This window comes from Ceratotherium simum, chromosome 4 (assembly GCF_057802395.1).
Source record: "Ceratotherium simum simum isolate JZ-2026a chromosome 4, ASM5780239v1, whole genome shotgun sequence".
Classification (NCBI taxonomy): domain Eukaryota; kingdom Metazoa; phylum Chordata; class Mammalia; order Perissodactyla; family Rhinocerotidae; genus Ceratotherium; species Ceratotherium simum.
Genome location: NC_141903.1, coordinates 90,216,278 through 90,237,911, shown reverse-complemented (window position 1 = coordinate 90,237,911; position 21,634 = coordinate 90,216,278). Strand labels below are relative to the sequence as shown.

At 40.3% G+C, this 21,634-nt stretch overlaps 1 protein-coding gene across 1 annotated transcript in view; it reads right to left on the bottom strand.

Annotated features, from left to right (window-relative positions):
- Nucleotides 1-773: 773 nt before the first annotated feature.
- Nucleotides 774-21,634, bottom strand: part of ANKRD31 (ankyrin repeat domain 31) — a 135,501-nt gene continuing 114,640 nt past the window's right edge. The window contains exons 23-25 of the mRNA XM_087430161.1: nt 17,755-17,895; nt 10,790-10,892; nt 774-1,061 (exon numbers count right to left, since the gene is read on the bottom strand). Coding sequence (XP_087286287.1) covers nt 916-1,061; nt 10,790-10,892; nt 17,755-17,895 — 390 coding nt within the window. The 3' untranslated portion in view covers nt 774-915. The remainder of the gene's footprint in view (nt 1,062-10,789; nt 10,893-17,754; nt 17,896-21,634) is intronic.

The window sequence follows — 21,634 nt, the reverse complement described above, 5'->3', positions numbered from 1 at the left end:
CGCTAGCGGTTAAGTGCGCGCACTCCGCTGCGGCGGCCCGGGGTTCACCGGTTCGGATCCTGGGTGCGCACCAATCCACCGCTTGGCAAGCCATGCTGTGGTGGCGTCCCATACAATTAGAGGAATATGGGCACAGATGTTAGCCCAGGGCCAATCTTCCTCAGCAAAAAAAAAAAAAAAAAAAGAGGAGGATTGGCAGATGTTAGCACAGGGCTGATCTTCCCCCCCCACCAAAAAAAACCAGACAGACCTTGAGAAAACCTATAAAGCTCTTGAATACAGCTCTTTCTTTAAAAAAATAAAATCTTCATGACAATGTAGCAGAAGTCAAAGGTGAAGTACATCCTATTTAAAAGAATCAGCCTCCAAATCAACATGATTCATTTTTTGTTCTAAGACTTAGCACAGTTACAATTCTATCTATGCTAACTTTTATAAAACTTAAAATAAACCTCTTTCGTAATTTTACATTTTGATTTCAAGATAAATTCCAGCGTGAACGGGGGAAGCTACTGGACTCAAAGTTCTTGTCTGAGGTAGATTCCCTTTACTGAGGCCTCTTCAGGACCAGTTATCACTCTCATTTGTATCCTTACCTCCCTTAAGGAACAACTGTTATTTACACAAAGGTAGAGGTGTTGATTGAAAGATTAGTTTCAAGTTTATGTTAGTAAAAAGAAAGCCTGAGAGCCAATATGGTTTACTCAAAATGCCTTTATTTCAATGGCAAAAAAGTATTAATCTTACTATAATAGTTGAAGAGTTATATTTTTTCTTATAACAGTAAACACACATCTTAAGTAGCAACTCATAAAGTATGTGTTAAAACAGGTCCACCAGCCCACACAAGATAAAATATGAATGTTGGTTAATAATCTGAACAAAAACCTAATAAGCTACTAAGAAAACAAGACTTTAGAATGTTAGCTCCTCACATTCCACATAGAACTTCCAATGTTGATCCATTATATGGCATGGGAGAAATTCTTGATCGCTGATTAATAGTATTTCATTTATTTGTAGATAATGTGGGATGCTCTGCATTGACTCTCTGGAAGTTCCTGTTTAAAGAAGTGTCAATAAATTAAAAACTGTCTTTGAAAAAATAAGATTTAAACTTACTTATTACAAACTCTACACCCTAGTCAAGCCTATGAGCACACACAAAAGGCTTTCCGACCAGGTCATTCTTCACTCACTCAGTTTTCTGCATCCAAGACGAAACTGAAAATCAGCACTGGCTCATCACGGGCAAAAGAAGCCTGTGTGTGGTCTACAACAGCAAGGCGAGAAAAGGATGACTGAAGCTTCTGAAGGTAATTGTGCAAGCCCCTCTGTGCCTCAATTTCCAATAAATTGAGAATAAAATATTTGTGAGGATTAACTCAGATATTGCACGTGAAATGCTTGGCTACTGCCTAACATACAGCAAACATTCAATAAATATTAGCTGCTATTATTATTAATGTTATCATTACTTATTACTGAAAAGAGCATTAGGCTGTAAGATGGATGATCAATTTTCAAGGCCACACAAACTTGGTGTGTGATCTCAAGCAAGCTGTATGGCTTCTCCAGACTTCATTTCCTCTGAGAGGCGAGAGAATGGATGATCAGCAGCATCCCTTTCAGCTCTGCCAGTCTAAGAGTCAATGATCCTAAAACCGGTTTCTTCGACTTCCTGACAGTCTCAGAGACTCCCTCCTCAGAGATTGGCTATATGAGCCAAAAATCATTCAGCAAATTGAATCTTATTCCACAGGTAGCACCAATATGCTAACTGTGTGTGACCTTGGCCAGATTATGAGCAATACCATATTTTCATAATCCTAAGCAATACAAATGTTTACATAATTACACAACTGCGTGGGCATCTGGTGCTTTTGACGCCCAGTATCGGTTTATCCTTCCAATGGTGACTCCACCCTAATTTGCCTCTGGAGGAACATCCCTTTCCCCTACACTTGGCCCATGTGCTCTGGTGAATTATTCTCAATCTCCTGATTTATTTAGATCTAAGCCAATGAGTGAAGAGGCATTGATTCAGGGTGAGAACATGACCCATTCAGTGAGATGCAATGAGATCTCTGTTGGGTCTTCTGGGAAAGAGTCACATCCACATTCTTCCCCTCTGCACTTGCATCTGGAAACACGTAGCTCTAGGGTGATGCGAGAAGAGGCTGTTAGGATGGAGCTGAGAGATGGAAAGCAAGAGAAACTGGGTGCTAGTCATGCTGTTTAAACTCTCGCTTAAGCCTAAGACCTATTCCTGGTCTTTCATGCACATGAGCCAACACAGAGAGACGATCACCAACAAGACTACAGAATGGTAGGTAGGGGTGCAGAGGAAGCAACTTGCCCATCTTCCCAACTGATATGCTGGAAATAGAGAGGCCCAAACTTGGGATGCTTGAGATGATATGACAAAATTGTTTGGAAAACAGCACTTTCAGATGGACATTTGTTAACCTAGTAACTTCTAGAGGTAGAGTTTTCAATAAAGCAACACTAAGGTTAAAGCTTTTTTTCCTTTTGCCTTATCATTCCCATCATTCATCTTTGTCAAATGAGAAAACAGCACATATGTGAAAGCTTTCTGTAGAACTGTAAAGTGCAATTCAATATTACTTTTCGTTCTAAACGAGCTTTGCTTAGAGATGAACCTGGGTTCTCTCCCTCCCTGAGGGGCTGTAATGAATCAAGAGAAAGGGACTGTTTTAGCTCTGCCTCCTCTTTTTTCAGTGAGGCTGATTTTATTGCTAAAGTTAGTAGAGTGTGATGGTTTTGATTTATATCTTTCTCAACAGGTTAGCCATGACACATCCACAAGATCTATTTGGTTGATATTCTAGCTTAGAGGCCATTCATATGGGTTCTCTTTCAAAGAGACAGAGGGCACGGCAGCCAAAATCTCACCCCCATCTCCACTCAAGTTCACTGTGGCATAATAGACTTCCCAATTTCCTACAATCACAGGACTTTAGGAAAACTAGAACTGGCTCCTCAGTAGCAGAAGATGCCATTTCCTGGGTGAACCCATGGAAATGAAGCTCTGGGAACATGAATATCACATCACAAAACATAGTATTAAGACCATCTCCTAGTTTCTTACAGAACATTCTCCTTTCCATAATGATCAGACTGGAAGAAAAAAAAACATCATTCCTTACAAAACACCTGTTTTCAACTCCTTTACCTCTCATCTTCTGCTGCCTCCTCCTCCTCCTCCACCACCTCCACTGCATGAGGTGTCTGCAAACTGCACCCACCACAGCATTCCTACCCATTTCACTCCAGCCAGTGCTGCCCCACACTATCTACTTCCCTAGGATCCTGCACCTTTGGCTTAACACTACTTCCAGCTTCCAAATTTCTTTGTTGTTATCCACAAGAAAATTCCCAGTATATAAGAGGCAGGAGGAAACCAACAAAACAAAAAACACACACATACAGAAAGTGGAGCTAAACAGGGTACACCCCACACAAGGATATATAAGAATACAGCAAATTGATTTCGAATTTACGATCCCAGTTTGAATTAAGTGTTAACTATACAATTGCTACATTATTTTATTACGTAAAAGTTATTTGAATCATACCAGGCAAGCAACATTCAGCAAAGTTAGAACCAACGAACGTCACTAACTTTTCTTCCTTTTGTGAAGCTGAGCAAACCTTTGCTCTGTATCTATATATCTCTATACAGGAAAGCATGAATGCCAGTATGTAATATTTCAAAAATTGTTTGCTTAATGATTAAATTAAATATCCCTAATAGGAGAAGATTTCACTTTGGGTCCATTAGTAATCGTCACTGTTTCATGGAAAGATCTTAGAAGAACTAGGCTGTTGTGATCTGTAGCAATAAAAACTGACAGGTAAAGCTCTGTAATCCCAGGAACAAACACATGGTCAGCCTGACAATATCTACTACTCATTTTTCCCAGTCCTCACTGTGGGGAGGATTAAGTGGATTGGTGCTCAGAAGCCTAGTTCAGCTTGAGGGGCTAGACACCTAAGAAACAAGTATTAAAAAAAGAAGTTCTATCACTGAAAGAATTTTTGTGAATGAGGAAGCGAGAAATTAGAACCCCGAGAAGGAGTAATTTAATCCCTTCTTTGATCAAATAATTATCATCTTTGCAACGATAACCAAGGACATCTACTTGTAGCTTCTTTGTGACAAATAATTTTTTCATCAGGAACTGTGAAGACCACCAATCTACCCCACTGGGGGGTAGAGCCCTCTCCCTTTAATTTTCACTTTTACTTCGGGTAGAGTCCCTAGGCAAAGTCAGTGGCCTCTGAGATCTGTAAACAAAATTTCTAAACAGCAGCACACACAGCAGCCCAGGAGAACCCACAAACAGCCATTCATGTGGACATTTGGCTCTTCTTGTCCCTCATCCCCGAAAGAACGGCACAGCTAAGGAACCATTCTGCTCATGCATGACTGGCAGGGAGGAATAAATCTTCCTCAAGTAACACCACCAAATATTAGATATTCTGCACAAGTCTACTTCAACTGAATTGCTAGATTCATTATGAGGCAAAGGAATGGGCTCATGAAACTTTTCATGTTATCTAGTTACCCAAATTAGCACTTCAAAATGACAAGCTAATTAATTAAGTTAAAAATAATTTTAACTTTTATGCTTTTTCCTCTAACTTTTTTAAAAAAAATTTCCCTTAATAGATCAAAAGCAAAAATAATCAGATTTGTTATTTTAACTAATGTTCACTTCTGAAACATAATTAATCCATGAACTCTTTTCATTTAACCCATTTTACCTCTCTGGTTCTCAGTTTCATCATCTGCAAAACAGGCCCGAATCTAGTTGATATATAAGGTTCACTTCTAACTCTAAAATTACTGAGCTCAGACTTCCAGAACTTATTCTTACAAACTAAGCATTCTACATTTCATTAGGATTATGGAATGAAACTTTGCTTACTCTAGTTACAAATGGAAATGAACAAACATACTTATGTATACATTCTCATTATGAATCAGAAATATAATTCCAATCAAGGGCAAAATGATTAAGAATTATTTCAACAAATTATAAAAATACATCTGCTTGGGACCAGCCCCAGTGGCCTAGTGGTTAAGTTTGGCTCGCTCCACTTCGGTGGCCGGGGTTTGGTTCTGGGTGCAGATCTACACCACTCTGTTAGCTGTGCTCGCGGCCCACGTACTAAAAAGTAGAGGAAGCCTGGCATGGATGTTAGCTCAGGGCAAATCTTCCTTAGCAAAAAAAACAAAAAAACCCCCCAAAACATCTGCTCTCACGCTGGGGAAAACAATACTATTATGGCCACTTAAATACAAAGTTCAATGCCTTTTTAAAATAAATAGACCCTAAAAGACAAATATGGAGGTGGAATATTATATGATTTTATATTTAAAGCTAAAGTAATCATTTGATATAGATTTACATTGGTAAGATCAAGAGCCATCTGTGAAAACTATATTGGAATCAAGAAATAGACTTGAACATCACATTTAAAGATTTTATTTATTTAATTTTTCCCCCCAAAGCCCCAGTAGATAGTTGTATGTCATAGCTGCGAACATTACATTTAGAAGTTTAAAACTATTTAAGCCCCCATTCCTCGGGGAAAACTGAAATTTAATAGGTGCTTCCTTAAGCTGAACTAGGTTTGAAGTACTTGATTTGTAAAATGTGCAAGTTTTTTGTTCCTTTGTTGTACAGACATAACACCGCAGTTCTACTAGAAAGCGGCTCCTACGTGGCCTAAGGTACATAAAATAATCTGGCAAAGGGCCTGGCACGTGGCAGGTGCTCAACAGACAATCAGTTTTCTTCTCTTTCGTCCTCTATCAGTAGATGTATCCTCCACTTTAAGAATTAGGTCAAAAGAGTGATAATGGTGACACCAGGATGAAAAAAATTATGATTAAAGTAGAGAAAAAGAATCAACAGTTGTAGGAGCTGAAATAAACACCTTTGGCTCTGTTATCAGGCACCCATCTTCCTGGGGTGTTTAAGGTTTAAGACGTTCTTAACCACATAAAACAAAAGCACCTGTGAATGTCTGTGCTCTATTACGTACACTTTTACAGAGAAATGAAGCACAACAGTGCTGAAATGAAGAAAACTCTTTCTTTAAAGTCACTTATTTACAAGAGATTATCAGCAGGTCAAGGACCATTTTTATTTAAAATAAAAAAGAATATTTTTTCCTTAAAAACCATGTTCTACTTTCAAATGAACAAGTGATGTTAGGTCCCCATGAAAGAAAATTACATAATTAGTATACATTAAATGATGGCTTGGGAAAAGAAAAACTTTAGGAGATACTCTTTTCTTTTTGCTTAGATGAATACATTTAGCTTAATCTGTTTTGCGTGTCTATGGCGACAGGGGGCATAAATATATAAAATTGGTTTTCCAGTGAAATAATGAAATGTAATCTATCTTAACAGAATGTTTTTTTAAAGAACTTTGTGAAAAATGTTATATGTCTGCACACAGTGATCACAAATTATATAGAAGTCCGAGAATGTTCATTTTTTCCCCTTCCAATTTATACTGAAATATCAATGAAGATTTCCTCAATAACCCAGAAGAGGAACGACAGCCAAGGAGGCAGAGAGGAGGCAGGCTTGGGAGGAAACTGTGAAACTTCAAGGGAAAATGCACCACAGACTCATTAAATTTTAAAGCTTGAAAGGACTTCAGAGATCGATACTTCAGGGGTTTCACCAACAGAATTTCATTTTTAAAGGTCAGCGTTTGTATGTTTAAAATCTTTAATTAGAAACAACATATACCCTTAAATGTGTCAATATACCACATTATAAGACTCTGGAGTCCATCAATACATTGTCTTATCAATTTCACTAGTTTTTGTGTAGAACTCAGAATAAGGCTCTTCTGTCATCTCTGATTCACTGAAGAAAGCCTTAAAATGGTAAGATTAAAAACTTTCATCACTTATCTTCGTGACTTAGGATTTTCTTAGTACCATGAATCCAAAATGATATGTAGAAATAAATTGGATATTGAGGTTGCTGCAATTCTCCCATGAAATGTTAATAGATATCATAGGATTAAAGAAGTTCAGGAAATGGTTAACAAAGCTAAACAGATCTCTTCACGATTTCTCATAAAGAGGGAGAGGAAGAGGAGGGGGAGGGAGAGAGAGTTCTCTTTTAAACTTCTGGTTGAGAAAATGTGAAGGGCCGTCACTTTTATATCTCATAATTAGAAGTAGAAAATCAGATAAAGGAGATATTACTAATTAACCAAAATCCCCTTCACCATTTGTTGAATTCTTCATCACAAACTCCATTACAGCCTGTGAGGTCTAGTCATGCCCACCTACTAAGACAGTCAGTCACAGGACAATCCAGTTTTAAAACAGCAGTCCTTTGGATCATATTCATGCTTCGTCACTCATTCGTTTAGTCAAGGAACATTATTCAGTGAACATTTACTGGGAAGCTACTGTGTGCCAGGCAATAAGGAAAATAATAGGAAGCAAGAGCCCATAAAAGTCTCTCTAAACTCAAAGATCTTCTCATTCTCTCAGGGGATTAGGATTAGGTAGCCAGCAATTACTTATAATATAGAGTAAGATTACGTAATATTTGTAAATACGTAAGATTTGACCAGCTATTTGCACAACAGTATGTTAGAATCTATACACTTCTCATAAAAGTAAATGAAACTGCAAAGTTTCTTTTTTTTTCACCTTGTCCAAATTTCATTCTTTCCAAGACCTATTTGCTTGGCTCCTGTACTGGGTCATCCAAACAAGGCATGTCTGCAAGTGAAAGGGAGTGCTCCTAACAACTCTGCTGGATTAGGAACTGCCCAGTCAAGCCTGGCGCACAGGCATCCTCCTTACGGGGAAATGTAAATAGCTCTTCCTAGTTCCCTTATTCCCGAAAACACTATTCTGAAGAGTGTGATCATCAAAAAGCCTAAGTGAACAGACCATGTCTGTGATCTGAAGTAGGCTGATGAAACCCACATGGACTTGTTTTCCTTTAGACGTTACTGTCTGCAGTATCAGAGTCATGCCTTCCGTGGCCACATTTTGATATGCCAAAGACAGAAAAAGTTTCTCTCCTGAATGCTTTGCTTGTAACAGAGTTAGAGAGTTTACATTTTTCTAACTTGCCAGGTCTTAGGATTTCTATCAGGTACTGATACCGGCTCAAGACAAGGTTGACATAAGGGAAGCCATAGAAAAGAAAAACTCTATTGTAACTTTGAATGACCTTAGTCAAACTAACCCAGCTGGATATGCACCCTACAAGAGATCTAAACCCCTGCTTGTGCATGTACCTCCCAGCTACGATAAGATGATAACTTTGTTTTTCTGAGTTCCTTAGGAATGTGATGACCCCCGAACAGAGAGTCTATGCTGATAGCCATCATCAGTGAAAAATGAAAGATCTGGTGTGGCACTCCCAGTCTGTAACACCAGAAGGTCAACATTCCTAACCCCCTCCCCTATAACCCAATGGCCTATATAACTGCTATAAGATTTTGTGCCCCCTTAAGATGGTTCTTTTGGATATGAGTCAGCCATTTTCCCTCTTGCTAGCAAGCTGTAATAAAAAAGTCCTTTTTCTCCTACCACCTTGCCTCTTGACTATTGGCATGTCTTGCGGCAAGCAGAAGGCCCCACACTGGGCGGTAACAGTACCACAAAACCAGGTACAAAAGATTCCTAAATCAAGGAGGTTCAAACAAAACTCCAACAGCAGCCTATAAGATGCCTGCAGGAACCTGCCTGTAGATTCCAAGGCCCAGATCAAGGTAACAAGAAGTTGGCTGGCATACTGGCAACCTCCACGGTTCTCAAATTAGCATTAACATTTTCTGAAATATCTAAAGGAAAGCAAATTCAGGATTTCTTGAAAGAAATTAGTTAACAAGAAACTTTATATTACAGGCAACAGAAGTAGCTCAGATCCCATTTTCATCTCATGCTCACTTAGCAGGGGAATGGTGAGCCCCCTAAGGAAGGAGGTGCGTGGCTGAACTGGACATCCCTGCCTAGAACTAGAGAATCTGAGAAGTGGGTAACCTTTGCACTGTAAGGAAGAACCTATATTTCTGCTTTCACTCTTGAGGTTAGAAACTAGGAGGAGAAAGGATTTGCGTGGCTTTACTTCAAGTGTGTGTGTGGGGGGAGGGAGCATGCGCGCACGTGCACAAGAGCGGTGTTCTTTGGAATCAAAGTGAAAGGCTGAATAGCAAGAATTTTCAAATTATTCTCTGCATAAGAAATCAGATACTACCAGTCCTTCACAGTCTCTAGTCAGGCTAGCAGCATAAGAATCACTTTTACAGATTCAGGTTCCTGGGCCCTACTCCAAGATTTAATTAGGTAGATCTGCAGTCAGGGTTAGGAACAAAAGACCATGAATTACTACAAGAACCCCTTCCCGTTTCTTAAGCCCTTTAACTTCTCCACAATTGTTGTTTTACCTGATCTGTTTCCCCAAAATGACAAAAAGCACTTTTGAGGCTGTCTTCGGAAAACTGGGGAAAATATATCCTATTCTGAAACCAGTTTTTGAGACAAAAGAAGGACCCTGAGAAGTCAGGATGGATTCGTTATAGAGTTAGAATAGGAAAGTATTTTGAATTATTGGGGTTTGTTATAAGGAAAGGAATAACCCTGCGGAGCCCCTCGTTAGGGGCTTGGCAATAGTAATTTCTGTTTGGTCCTTGACTCTGGTTATCACAGAATTACCATTTTCTGTTTTATACCTCCTGTCTGCTTACACTGTCCCCAACTAGTCTGAGACAGGGACACTGGGGAAAAAAGAGGGGGTGCAGCAGCAGAGAAGGGTAACGTGACACCAGTTATGTCTGTTTTTCAGGAACGTGTGCGGCCTCTTTCCAGATCATTTCAAAATCTGCTGCTAATTGGTGAAGACTACATTCTCTTCAGTTTTCTCAGACTAAGATTTATTCCATCAGATCAAGCATAGATTTTAATAATTTAAAAAGCACAGAGTTTAATAATAAACAAAGATTTTAGTGCCTGTTTTTAGAAAATATGGAAAACGAACCCAATACGCCAAATCAATGGTATTTTTTCCTTATGACATTTGGTTCAGCTGCTGTGGAAAACAGGCTGTTCCTCAAAAAGTTAAACACAGAATTACTATATGATACAATTCCACTCCTAGGTATATACCCAAAGGAACTGAAAATACGTACCCAAACAAATATATGTATACATGTGTCCATAGCAGCACTTATTCCGAAGAGCTAAAAAGTGGAAACAACCCAAATGTCCATCAAAGGACGAATGAATAAACAAATTGTGGTATATATATATATAATGGAATATTATTCAGCCATAAAAAGGAATGGAGTACTGATAGATGTTACAATGTGGATGATCCTTGAAAGCATTATGCTAAGTGAAAAATGCCAGAAACTAAGGGCCATATATTGTACGATTCCATTTATATTTAATCCATACAGACAGAAAGCAGACTGGTAGTTCCCAGGAACTGGGGGGAGCAGAGAATGGGGAGGAACTGCTGAATGGGTACAGGGTTTCTTTTTGGGGTGATGCAAGTGTTTTGAAACTACATAGAGGTGGTGTTTGCACAACACTGAATGTACTAAATGCCACTGAATTGTTCTTTTTAAAATGGTTACTTGAATGGTATGTAAATTTCACCTAAATGAAAAAAAAAAAGACAAAAAAAAAAAAGGACCACTTTCTCAGTAGGTTTGGGTGTGTTCTTCCCACAACTAAGAAATGAGTGTTGGTCTGCACATACCTGGAAGACAAGGTTGCTGTTGCTGAGGTACCGAGTTTGGTTCTGCGGGTATGGGCACTTCCTCAGAAACATACTGTAAAAGCTCCTTCCCCAGATATGTTACCTGCACATAATTAAGCACAGAATTTAAAATCATACATTTTATAAGAAACAAATGCACCTATCTCCTGCAAGTTGTAACTTTGGTAAAGTATCAATTGTTGTATATTATGGATTGGCAAACTACAGCCCACAGCCAAATCTGGGCTGCGACCTTTTTTGTAAATTAAGTTTTATTAGAACACAGTGATATCCATTCATTCACTTAACACCTATGGCTGCTTTTGTGCTATGAAAGGATTGAGTAGTTGTGACAGAGACTGTTCGCTCATAAAGCCTGAAATATTTATTTTCTGGTCCTTTACAGAAAAAATTCGTTGACTCCTGTTCTATATTGTTAATTCTCTCATCCATTTATTTATTCAACAACCACTAATTCACACCTGCTACTTTATAACTTAAAAAAATTAATGTTGCATTAATAAAATTAAGCCATATAAGTAATGGTACTTTTCAAAAAATCAGATACTTAACTGATTAGATTAATATTATTTCAGGTCTATGCATCCACGTTTTCAGGGTTTTTTTGGTTTATTTGTGAACTCAGCTATTGTTTACCAGCCCAAAAGGACAGAGCCTAGAAATATCTACATGTGAATGGGCTGGGCTAAGGCAGACTGACAAACACCTGCCAGAAATGTTCTGGGCCCAAGGGTCTTTGGGTTCTCCCCTCTTAGTTCTAGGGCAATCTCATAATATACCCCCAGAAGCTAGGTTCACTGTAGCTAAACCATCAATTCTCATCTTGAACATCCCTTCTCCCAGGATGCCTTCCTATGACCTCTAAGCTCAAGTGATGATGCTCCTCTAGGCTCCCACAACTTCTGTGCTCATATTTCTGTCAACGCACTTATCTCATTTAAAGAAAATTATGTGTTAACGTGTCTGTTTCCATTAAACTATAAGCTCCTTGAAAACAGGGTCTGTATTACTTTTTTTTTTTTTTTTTTGGTGAGATCAGCCCTGTGCTGACATCTGCCAATCCTCCTCTTTTTTTGCTGAGGACGACTGGCTCTGGGCTAACATCCATGCCCTCCTCCTCCACTTTATATGCGACGCCGCCACAGCATGGCTTGCCAAGCAGTGCATCCATGCGTGCCTGGGATCTGAACCGGCGAACCCCGGGCCGCCACAGCGGAGTGTGCGCACTTAACCGCTTGCGCCACTGGGCCGGCCCCTCACATTCATTTTTATACTCTAGCACTTCACATAGTGCCTGACGATACTGGGGAAAAAACTGCAAAATCCCTGCTCTTAAGCAAGATCCTTAAATTCTCTGAGTCTCGGTTTGTGCATTTATAAAACAAGTACCTCCAGCTTATTAAGCTGTTGTGAGGCTTATAAGAGATAATATACGAAGAGCATTTGGCATACTGTCTAGCACACCCTGAGTGCTCCATAAATGCCTGTTACTGAACAGGGTGAGGAAGGCCTAGGGAATCTGGAAAGTTCAGGTGCCCTTTGGGCTCAATCCCATGACCAAACAAAGATTGGTAATGGAAATGGAACAGACCTGGAATACTCAAGTGTGCTAACCCCTTCTCACCAGCCACGGAAGAAGGAGAGGCGAGGCCCCCAAATGCTCTCGGTTCTCTAAACAACTAACAGTTAGCAACAATGGATTTTGTTCATGTTATGCCCTGACAATATCCAATACACTTTACACACACATCAATGTGCAGGCTCAGTATGTTTTTGCCTACGTCTGAGATTTAAAGTACATTTTTATCAGTTATTTCTGGGTAATATAAGGTGGTAAACTGCACCTCAGCAGCCTCAGCGGTCATAAGGCCCCCCAAGGTCTTACACATGCCACTAGGGGTAATTCAGACGTACAAAGAACACGGCTTTAAGAAAATCCACTGACTTAAAAATCTATTTTCCACAAGGTAGGAGTGATTTATTGAACAAGGATAATAATGAATAGACCTCAAAATGAACAGGCACTAGGTCACTTCTGGCAACTGTCCATGTCTGTTTCATAATAGTGCCTGTGCTCCAGTCAGCTAAAGCATAAGAGCCAAAAGTGGTCACATTTACCTATAATTCAAACTCGGAATCCTGAACTCAATCTCACTGGATCCAAATCTAGCTCACACGCTGCTCTGCCACAGGCACGCAGGAAGAGCTGCAGGCTGGCTTCCTAGGGTCTTGGACCACACAGCCTCCAGTGATTTCAGCAACGTCACCATCCAAAACTCCTTCTGAGGAAGGGTAGCTGATGGGATGCCAGCCTCCCCAGACGAGAACAAGCAAGAGCTGGAGCTCAGGGTGAGGTGCGTTCTGTGAGGGTATCTGCAGGTCCTTGTCTCCTTGCTTTGCTAAAGGGTAGCACGGCAGGGGCGCTTCATTCTAAGGCCACTGATGCATCCCCTGAGGCTCCTACAGCATAAGGCCAGTATTCCTCAGAAATCAGTCTATGCTCATTCCCTAATAGCACACTTACAGAAGAAGTGGGGTGTGGGGGGTAGGCGTGCATGTGTGTGTTTTGGGTAGATGGATGATTCCACCAGCCACTGTTCTGGAAATGTAGTTAATGAGATGAGTGAAATGATCAATTAACTTTATTTTGGTGAGGTCTCTGAAGAAATAAGGTACAGTGTCAATTGTCAATAATTGCAGTAACAAATGTTTCTCTATACCATATGTACTAACATATCAAGAAAAAGTATAAAACATAACTGCCTTTGAATATTAAAGAGGTGTCCAGGAATCTGTTCCCCTGCTAGGGCTTGAAAGTATCAAAATACTTGAAAGTATTTTATTTTAAAAAAGTATCAGTCTATTTTTCATATCTTCAGAAGAACCACTCACTGGTACTGACTAATGGGAATCTGCTCATGGATGATCGAATGACTGCTTTAATTCCACTTCAAGTTCTAAGAAGCAAGTCTTAGCAAATTTCCACCACCCCAAGAGGAAGGAAGAGGAAAGTATAATTGTTTTTGATCTCAGGGGGAAAAAAAGGCAAAGAAACAAAAGAAAACTGTAGGTTTTCTTTTAAGTTTATTGTAACACAAAGACACATCTTGAAGGCTAAAAAAAATAAAACTTTCTCAAATGAAAAATTTCTCTAGGAATTCAGAAAATAAGACAGAAAGTAGTATCAAAGTGTAATAACTGCTTTGGAAGAGCTGATCTGGGGAAATGATGCAAATGAAGTTCATCTTCACACTACCCACCTCCTCCCCATTCCCACCCTAGAGCTCTCCTCCCCCACTTCCCCCAGACACCCCATGCAGCCAGAGGCAAGAGAAGGGCGGTAGGCCTTTCACATTATTTATGTCTTCAGGATTCATACCTCCTTGATATTTGTATTTTAAAAGGGCCCCATCTCCAACCAGGTCTTCCTGAGTAGAAGCTGGGCTCACAAGAAGTTTAAGACACATTGGGAGTGTGATTATTTGATTGAATGAGGCTCGCTGTTTGTCCAGATCAACAATTTCCATCACTTTCTATACTCCTACCTCAACCTTCCCATATCTTGATATTTCTAATCACGGTGGTGAGATGAATTTTTTTTTTAGAAACTGTGCACAGTGAGGCAGGGACTACAAGAAAAGTCAATATTAAATACAAAGGAGTGAATTTATAAGTGTGGAAATTCAGACATTAAGGCATCCAGATGGAAAGTATGTTTGCATAAGAGTCTGTCAGTGCTCTTTGAGCCACCATCCAAAATGGCAGTCTACTTTTCATCTGCATAAGTCCTGTGCATTCACAAAACTGAACTATCACTGTCCCTCTTATAATTTTCATACTGCAACTATATCACAGAAAGCCTTTTTTTCCTGTGGAAGTGGGTAATTTTTGCTGCACAAGAATGATGCTTTGTATAAATCCATAAAGGCAGCTGGAGGATACTGTGTGCTCTTTTGAGTTAAGGGCAACCTGCTTCCAATGGAAGGAATGTGGGCCTCCCTTGTGTCATTGTTGTAAATGTGAAAAATAGTGTATGGGGAATCAGAAGATCAGGGTCTAGTCCTGGTTCTGGCATTCACTGGCCTTAGGCTAATCAGGTCACTTAACCTTCTGCAGCCCTGTCTTCATGTCCATAAACAGAGATAATAGTTGACTTTCTCACCTTATGGGGTTGTTGTGAAAGAATATATGCAAAAGTGCCTTATAAACCACAGTGCTATGCAAGTCTAGAATCTCCAAGTTGGAAGGATCTTTAGAGACCATTTAGCACTACTACTTATTTTATACATAAGAAAATTGAGATTCAGAAAGCTTAAATAACTTGACCTAGATCAGTGATTCTCACGCCAGGATGTACATTCGAGCCACCTGGAAAGCTACTGCCACCTGGTCTCCAACCCAGACTATTAGATCAGAAGCTATGGGGCTGGGGTCCACTAAGCACTGGTAGTTTTCAAAAGCTCCCCAAGTGATTCTAATGTGTAAGCAAGATTGAAAACCATTGCCCAGATCACACAACTTACCAAGAGTGGAACCAGGAACCAGCTTGGTCTCCTGTCTCCCACCCGGAGGTCACTCTTGCACATCAGGATGATGCCTAACAGCTAGGAGACTGCGGCAGTGAGAGGCATGAATGAGGACCGGTGGGCATAAGCATCAGGATTCCCTCAGCAAGGCTGTAGAGCAGCCCGGCTGCCTGAGTAGGAAGTATGAGTCACCTCTGCGTGTAGTGGCTCTGTCACCCTGTCTGATGCAGGACAAGGCCTAGTTTTCCGGCTTTACTTGCCTGACAACCAACCACTCCTGGCCCCATAGTCCCACCACCATTCTCAGAACTAGTCAGTAGAAATGTTCACATTTACCAGTGTAGCAAAAAGCTCCTTTCATCAACAAGTGTGAATTTAGGAGTTACCCCAAGATAAGAGGCAGAGGTTTCTGTGGTAAATTTTAAAAGAGGCTTTTAAATATTGTGAAGTAACTTACTGGGGTAGTGTTTTTCAGCCTGGGGTAGTGACTAGAAGTACATGAGTGCCCTATAGTAATTTTTAAAATTCTGTTTTTAGGATAATTGAAAAAAAAATATCTAGGCCTGCTCCGATTATCTGTATGAATATCTTATATCCAAGAACTGCCCTAATTTTAGTGCCCAAATTTGCATTTGGCTTCAGTATCACATAGGTGTTAAACAATATGACTCTAATTGACATGGCTGATGAGAAAAGACCAGAGGCAACATGATATGTAGTTGAGGCACAAGCACAGAGTGAGGGCCAAATGATGTCACAGCCAGCTACTCAAAAGTGAGAAATGCAGTAGTTCCAACAGAGAAAACGAGTGGGAGAACTGAGTCATCCCTGGGCACACTGCAGCAGAGGCATGTCAGGCTCAAGAGAACCTAAGCTACAGCAATCAGTACCATATTCATGCTGTGAGCATAGAATCAGTTTCAACAAAATGATACAATCTACTGTAAGTTTAAGAAAATTTGTAATAAAAAGGGATTTCCATGGGTAAAATGTTAACTACTAACATGCAAATATGATTTATGAATCCATGGAAAGGACTGGGCAGGGTGAATTAAAAGCAGATGGCCTGCTGACTCCAGGGGTAGGAAATTAAAAAAAAACCTCGGGGTGGGGAGGGGGGGAAGGACAGAGAGATACAAAGCAGACAAAATCCAAAATTTGTTGATGTAAGTGAAGGAACTGAAACACAGTTCTGGAAGCACCTGCTACAAAGGTCTGGCAGATCAGAATGCAGAATTTACGGACACAGACCCAGAAGGGAGGGTGGGTAGAGTTGAGCTGGACAAAAAAGGCGAGAGGAAACTGTGCCTTCTCCTTCTGGTGCACTGAGGCTTACTGTAACGGCGGTGGAGGCTGACGGTATCTGCACTTCTGTGAAACAGTAATGGCGGATATCCGATGGGTGAACCACTGTAAGACAGTTCCCTGAAGTGGTGCCACAGACATCTGGAGGTGACTGATCACTAGTCTGTGATCAAGGTGTCAGTCATTAACAGTCTTCAAATTGATGGTTAAATGAGGCTCTTAACTCAGAAGACACAACTGAGGGGTAGGCTACTAAGTCTGGCAAGTCTGAACGAAAAGAAATACTTCTTTAGGGAGCTAGCAATTCACGGATAAGACTACATTCAAACATAAAAGTGCACCATACTGTCTGTGTGTCTTAGGCCCCTTGCTCATTCCTTTTGTCTTTAGGGGAAGATTTTTCTTTATATCATCAGAATACTAATAACACATTAACTAAATTATCAATATACCAATGGTCCCCAATTTTCTATATGGAGTCACAAAGACCTGAAATCACTTATAGGGATAACAGGGGAAGATTGAGGACATTAAAATTTCTGAGACTAGGTGAGGAACAAGGAAGGAGAGGCTCAGTCAGCTGTGCAACCCTGCCCCTGGGAAATTCTGGCAAACAGTTGTGGGAGAAAGCATGTAGCATGCTGCAGAAAGGACACATGAAGACAAAAACTTACTCGAAGAACTTTCAGATTTCTTTTAATTTAAAAAAAAATTTTTTTTTTCTTTGTGAGGAAGATCAGCCCTGAGCTAACATCCATGCTAATCCTCCTCTTTTTGCTGAGGAAGACCGGCTCTGAGCTAACATCTATTGCCAGTCCTCCTCCTTTTTTTTTTTAATTTCCCCAAAGCCCCAGTAGATAGTTGTATGTCATAGTTGCACATCCTTCTAGTTGCTGTACGTGGGACGCAGCCTCAGCATGGCCGGAGAAGCAGTGCGTTGGTGCGCACCCGGGATCCGAACCCAGGCTGCCAGTAGCAGAGCACGTGCACTTAACCGCTAAGCCACGGGGCCGGCCCTCAGATTTCTTAAAAAAGAAAACAGTTTTATCACCAAAAAAGTATGTACCTTTCCATTTGAATATGAAGCTAGGGGTAAACTTAAGAATGACCCACCTTACTCCAAGCATAATTCCAGGTCACATAACTGTCGCCTCCTAGAAGATCCTTGAGCCAGGTAACTGGACTTTGATAAATCTGACCATTTTCTACCTTAATTTTACCACTCAATAGAACACTGGCTTTGTGGGTAGTCTCCTGAAGTAAAAAATAAAACAAAAATTGATTAAAAATTAGCTGAAATGTGTCAACTTCTGCTTCTGACCATTATGAAGTAACAGGGACCGGATTTACCCTAACACCCAACACAACCAAAAAACAGAAAAAACATATGAAACAATGGTTTGAAAGATACCAAACATCAGGCAACAAAGTACAGCGATCCCTGAGAAGTGAGAATTTGTAGGGCGAGCCCTACAACTGTCCAGCTCACTGCCTTGAGAGCGCTTCCAGGTCATAGTGCAGGGAGTGGGAATCCACACAAAGCTTGTGGACTCCCTGAGTTGAGGAGACAGAGCAGAGTCTAGGGAGGCACGGCAGCTAGAGTTTGTAGGACAGGGCACTGAAGAAGAGAGAAATACAGAGAGAACTCTGCAGATCTTCAGATGGTCCTCTGTAAGCATTCAGCTGAGTAGTGACTGGCCATGTGTGTGAGGAAATTACTCAAAGCTGGAAAAACAACCACCTGAAAGGACTAGCAATAGTGGCACCTGGCATTCTTGAAGGGCAGAAATAGTGCCTGTGCCCAAGAGCAAGATGAGGAAAACCTCAAAAGTGATGGGGCATTGGCAGGGTACACAGAAGAGTCTTGCCTCAGCAGTGGGCAATTATTAGCCCTAGACTGAAATCTGCTCAAATCCTGTCTAACAAATCTTAAAAGCAAGACCCAAAAAGGATCAAATTATTTTCAAGTAACTTAACTGCATCCTAGAATAAATCTCCAAAATATTTATAAGAATACAAAAATATCCAGCATCAGACAAGGTGAATTTCACAATGTGTGAGATCCAATAAAAAATTAAAAGGCCTGGAAAGAAGCAGGAATACAACCTATTCAGAGGAGATAAAGCAATCAGTTGAAGATGACCGAACCGATAAAGATGTCAGAGTTAAGAGGATAAGGACATTAAATAGTTATTATAATCATATTCCACATGTTCAAAAGTTATGTGGAAACATGGAAGATATTAAAAAAAGACTCAAATCAAACTTCTAGAGACAAAAACTACAATGTGTGAGATGAAAAACACACTGGTAACAACAGATCCGACATTGTAAACAAAAATAGAGAATTCAAAGACAGCAACAGGAACTGCACAAAATGAAACACAGAGAAAAGAGAATTAAAAAAACTAACAGATCATCAGTGAGCTGTGAAATGACTTCAAGCAACCTAATACGTGTGTAATTGGAGTTCAAAAAGGAAGGAAGGGAAGAAAAAATATTTTAAGAAATAATGGCTCAAATTTTTCCAAATTTGAGATTCAAATTTGAAACCCAGAGATTCAAGAAGTTCAACAAACCCTAAGCATGAGAAACATGAAAAAAAATTATACCAATGCTCATTATAATCAAAATTGCTTAAAATCAGAGACAAAGAGAAAATCTTCAAAGGAGATTTTGGCCGGGGGCTCATTATTGCCCACTCCTGAGGCAAGACTCTTCTTTGTACCCAGCCAATGCCCCATCAGTTTTGAGGTTTTTCAGGTCTAACTGTTGGGAACAGGCACTATTTCTGCTTTTTGAGAATGCCAGGTGCCATTAACTCTAACGCTTTCACGTGGTTCTTTTCCCAGCCAGAAGGAAAAAAGACCCATGACTTAGAGAGGAACCAAGTTAAGAACAACAGTACATTTCTTGTTGGAAACAACGCAAGCAAAAAGACAGTGGAGCAGCATCTTTAAAGTACTCAAAGAAAAAACCTTCCAACCTAGAATTCTATACCTAGCAAAAATATCTTTCAAAAATGAAGGTGAAATAAACTCTTTCAGACATGCAAAAGTCAAAAGATTCATTATCAACAGACCTCCAATACAAGAAATGTTAAAGGGAGTCCTCCAGGCAAAAGAAAAACAATAGCAAACGAAAATCAGGATCTACTCAGTGAGGTAGAGACTCCACTTCAGACTGCTGCAGCCAAGAACACAGGGCTCTCTCCTCCTATAGCTCCCAGTCAGAGGACTACCTTTTTGGAAGGGGCAAGACATCAGCATTTCTCATCATTCCCTGGGCCATCTGTTGCCAAGGCTAAATTGTGGGCGAGTACAGCCAAGAAGTGGGGGCTCCCTTCTTCTGCCTAGCCTGCACTCCTGAGACAGAGCTCTACCTTTGGCATGGTGCCACTGAGACAACTGGGACCCCAATCACCCTCACCCTGGCCTGTAAGCTGGTTGTTTCACGCCAGGAGAGGCAAGCTGAAAAGGCATGAGACTACTGTGCCCCCCTATACCGAATGCTCAGCTGCCAAAGGAGGGGTGTCATTCAGAGAGAAGTTGCCATGTCCTAATCCCAGCTCCAGAGCCATGGCACAGAGATTTTGCCTGGGAAAAGAAGCAAGGCTTAAAACAGATAGCTCCTAATATCCTCCCAAAGGAAATGACTTCATTTGCAACAGAACATGGAGAAGTTCGAGTTCAAGGGCACTCTTAAAAACAGTAGAGATGATGGTGAAAGGGAGCTGAAAATAAATTGGTAGTTCATTGGAGATATAGGCTAAACTGTAAGCTGGCTAGTTTTCAGGAGGGAAATGGGAAAAGAGACAGCAGGGAAGAGACTTCCTAGGGTCAGAACAAATCTCAAACACTGACCTTGGGAACTATCCCTTCAAAGAAACACACATTTGATTGGATTAGTCTGTAGAGCAACTTATGCCCCAAGTCATTGTTGAAAATAATAGAAAAATCAACCGGCACTAAGTGGAGCTTAACAGCTGGGTATGGCCAGGCAAGGAGACAAAGAGCCCCGCCAAGGCTTCAGTCCACGTGGTGCAATATCAGAAGTTTAACACTACTGTGGGGAAAAACAGCCTTCACTAAAACAATCCGGCCAGTAACTAAACAGACAGGCACATAACAATAACAAGCCTAAGAGAAGGTGGGGATCAGTACACAGAGTTGCTACAATATATTACCTATTCTAAAATATCTAAAATGTCCAATTCCAATAAAAATTATGAGACATGCAAACAAACAGGGAAGTATGCCACATACACCAAAATAAACAAACAGAAAGCAAAAGAAATTGCCTGTGAGAATGACCAGATGTTGGATTTAACAAAGACTTCAAAACAGCCACTAAAATTATATTCAGAGAACTAAAGGAAACCATAGTTAAAGAAGTAAAGGAAGGTATGATGACAATCTCATATCAAATACAGGTTATCAATAAACAGACAGAGTTTATAAAAAAGAACCAAACAGAAGTTATGGAGTTGTGGTTGGTGTCAAGATGGCGGTGTAGCTGGACTGTGAACTAACCTCCTCCCACGAACACAACAAATTCACAGCTACTCTTGGAACAATTACTCCTGAGAGAGAAGCGAAAACTGGACAAAAAGAACCCCTGCAACAAGAGACAGTCCTGACTGAGATGGAAGAAGCAGAAATTCCTTTCTGGAGAGGGAAAAAAGCCATCTTTGCAAGCTGCAGTGCTTCATGGCTGCCTGGGAGCAATCCAAAGCATTATTCACAACAGCCAATACCTGGAAGCAACGTAGATGCCCATCAAGGGATGAATGGATAAAGAAGATATAGCATATATACACAATGGAATACTACTCAGCCATAAAAAACAATGAAATCTGACCATTTGTGACAACATGGACAGACGTTGAGGGTATTATGCTAAGTGAAATAAGTCAGAGGGAGAAAGTCAAATACCGTATAATCTCACTCAAAAGTAGGAGATAAAAACAACAAAAAACAATTACACAGAGACA